A 3,111-nucleotide genomic window follows, 5' to 3' on the forward strand; every position below is an offset into this window, starting at 1 on the left:
TCGGGGGCCCCGCTTGCAGCGGCGGCGGGGAAGGGGGGGTGAACGTCCCTTTTTGGCATTTCGATCTAAACCCACACCCGCACACGCCGCCCCTTGAAACAGCAGGGACAGCCCGCTCCGCGCACCCTTCCTTCAGTTTTGGGCAAGACTGAGGGGTTTTCAGCACTTCAGACTCTGCTCCCCGCGCTAGCTGTTATTGCAGACATCCCTCCACACACGTGTACGCACATAAATAAACGCGACAGCTCGCTGCTAATGCACGGGAAGGTGCACCCGGGGGTCGGATGCTCTGTTTGCTCTTGGGACCGTTGTCAGCTGCAGGCGTTTGAAGGTAAAAAAAAAGCAAGGGACCAACAACTGCAGTGTGAAACTCCGGGGGCTGGAAGGAAGCCCGGCGGCGGTGGCGGCTGGCCCGGCCCGGCGGGGCGGCTCTCCCGCGGCCGCGGCGCTGGAGGGAAGCGGGGCCCGAAACCGGGCGCGGGGCGGCCGCGACGGGGGCCGGCTCGTCCCGGCCGCGTCTCTAGAACCCGGGCAGGAATAGCCGGGACCAGCCCCGGGATGCGAGGAAAGGCGTGGAGAGCCCTAGGAGCCCGGACTGAGCGGGCGCAGGGAGGCAGGCTGGTGCTGAGGGAGCAGGAGGAGAGGAGATGCCGCATCCCCGCGCCTCCCCCCGATGCGGCCGCCTGGAGAAGCGGCGGCGAGGTGGCACCTCTGCAGGAGATTTGCAAAAATCGGCGTGTTGTCTCCGAAGGGAAACTACTGCCTTAGCCATGGGGCTTTCACCAAGACAGCCAAGTTGTCTTTTGGGCAAAGCAAAGAGTCTCGAAGTCTGCTTGACATCTTGAAGCTTAAATAACCGTAAGGCATTGTTACTCCCTGGCAGCAAAGTGCCTCGTTACGCCTGATTGAGCTAATTGCTTTGAAATAGGATATATTATCTATAATTATAGAGATCTTGAAGGAGACGGCCAGCCTTTTCTTTCATCTTTTCCAAGTGCATCATAATGTCGCGATCAAATTAATTTGGGCCACTTGAAATAGAGCCTTCCTTTCAGCCCCTGCTCCTCCGAGCCTTAAAGAGACAAGGACGCCTCATCGGCTCGAGTTTGGACACCCAAATTACCGCTCCTGCTAACCTGTTCCCGAGGAACTGACCAGGTGGCTGTAGCCTTAAAAGTAGTTTAGGTGATGTTTGATCTATGCAAAAAGGAAAAGCGAAAGAGGGGGAGAGAGGGGGAGAAAAAAAAAGGAGGGAGCGAGGCAGAAATTAAGTCTTTTCGCCTTATTAAATGTTTAGTGGAGAAGGCGCGGAGACAGGACCAGGGGGAGTTCAGACGTGAAGGGATCTGAGGGCTGCAAAAACCTGCGGGACAGCTCTCGCCCTCGCGGCGGCTCCGCTCTTGCGGAGCTTGCGCCGAGGCTGGGTCGCGGAGCAAACGCAGCGGGCGGGAGCACTCCGCGCGGGCGCGGGCGGGCGGGCGGCTCCCTCCGCGCCGTCGTGGCCGGCTCCATCCTCGGGGGGTGAAGGGCTCCTGCAAAGCAGCAAAGCTCCTTTACCACCGGGTGCGGGATGCTCTGACATGCCAGGACATGGAGTGGCCCTTTCCAAATCCGCAAAGGCTCCGTGTGTTTTAAAGAGCGCTCTGACCTCTTGTAACCTGAGAGCTACTGTTTCGGGGGAAATAAAATAGAAACAAGGAAAACAACAACAACACTCCTTCTTTCTTACTTCTCCGTATTAATTTAAAGATAACGTTTACAAAAGACAGACAATGCCCTGAATTGGCTTAGAGCTGCCTCCTTTCCTTCCTCCCATCCCCACGCATCATTTGCTGTATTCCCGCTGAAATAAAATGCTATGGGTAATCGCTTTGCCTAGCACATTCATTATATGAAACGGGACTGTTTAGGATGCTGGTTGCCCAATATTGTTATCTAGCACAAGTGCCTTTAGGGAAGCGCCGCGGTTCCCAATAAAAACACTGGATTGGAACAAGCACCAATAAAGTCACCTATTCTACCCCCCCAACCCCTCACTTCAGTTACAGCCAAGGCAGGAAAATAAGAAAGCAAGTCATAATATCAACATAATAGAAGTAAAACAAAAAAAGTTCCTAAAATCCATTAGTATTTTGGTCACTCAGAGTACAGCAAGCAAGGTAAGAAGAGTTTTGATACTAAAAATTCTCCTGTTAAACAAAGAAAACTATCTCGGGGAAGATTTCGTTTTGTAAACTTGATTTCTTCCTTACTAACTGAGAGCTTCTCTATTTCATTAAGAAAGAAAGGAAAGAAAGAAAGAAAGAAACAAGAAACGAAAGAAACTTTACTGGCTCCCCGTTTTCAGCCCAAGCGCTTGCCAGCACGTGAATTAGAATCAAGCCCTTGCTATGGTACAGTGATTAAAATACCACCAAGTATGACAGAAACGTAAACACAAAGCGTTCATTGCTGAGAGATAAATAAAGAGCTAATTATCTCATTCTGTCAACTCTCAATGAAAGCGGGATCTCGCTCCCAGTATGGGATACACACTCATCTCCTCAAACCTCAGCAACATCCCAGTGTTGAAACCAGTCTGGAGAAAAAAAAAGAAAAAAAAACCCAGCAGCTCTATTTTTCTATTTATATTTCCATCAAAACAATGAGATCGAAAGCAGCCTAGGAGTTGCCTGGAGGTCTAATAAACACATCACTTTTTCTTTTGCACGGTTGCATTTGGGATCAGAAAAAAAAAATCCTACCTGTAGGATCAAGGGGACTACGTGAAACACAACGTATCGATATTTGTGTGCGTGTTTTCTTAGGTGGGGCGGGGGGCGGGGGGGGACAGAAAAGTGCGTCTTTGCGCCGAGCACCGGGCTTTGGGAAAATGTCGTGTGATTGGTAGATCAAACTAATTTTGTCAGGCTGAATGTGCCGATGTCCCAGGGCTAAGGCGCCTTGCTCCCTTGATGCGGGTTAACGTCCTCAATAGTCCCCCTCCAGCTGAAGTCTTTGATCAGACCGCTGCTGGCGCCTAAAAACAACATCACTTGTCTGCCTATTAGAGGCACTGACTAATCGTGACAGATTGTTTATTCTCGCAATTAGCAATGCAGCCGCTGCTCC

At 51.3% G+C, this 3,111-nt stretch overlaps 1 protein-coding gene across 1 annotated transcript in view; it reads left to right on the forward strand.

Moving 5' to 3' along the window:
- Positions 1 to 558: 558 nt before the first annotated feature.
- Positions 559 to 3,111, forward strand: part of MSX1 (msh homeobox 1) — a 7,105-nt gene continuing 4,552 nt past the window's right edge. The window contains exon 1 of the mRNA XM_026077795.1: positions 559 to 736. Coding sequence (XP_025933580.1) covers positions 559 to 736 — 178 coding nt within the window. The remainder of the gene's footprint in view (positions 737 to 3,111) is intronic.

The sequence above is a fragment of the Apteryx rowi genome, unplaced genomic scaffold, assembly GCF_003343035.1.
Source record: "Apteryx rowi isolate R43461 unplaced genomic scaffold, aptRow1 scaffold_462, whole genome shotgun sequence".
Lineage (NCBI taxonomy): Eukaryota > Metazoa > Chordata > Aves > Apterygiformes > Apterygidae > Apteryx > Apteryx rowi.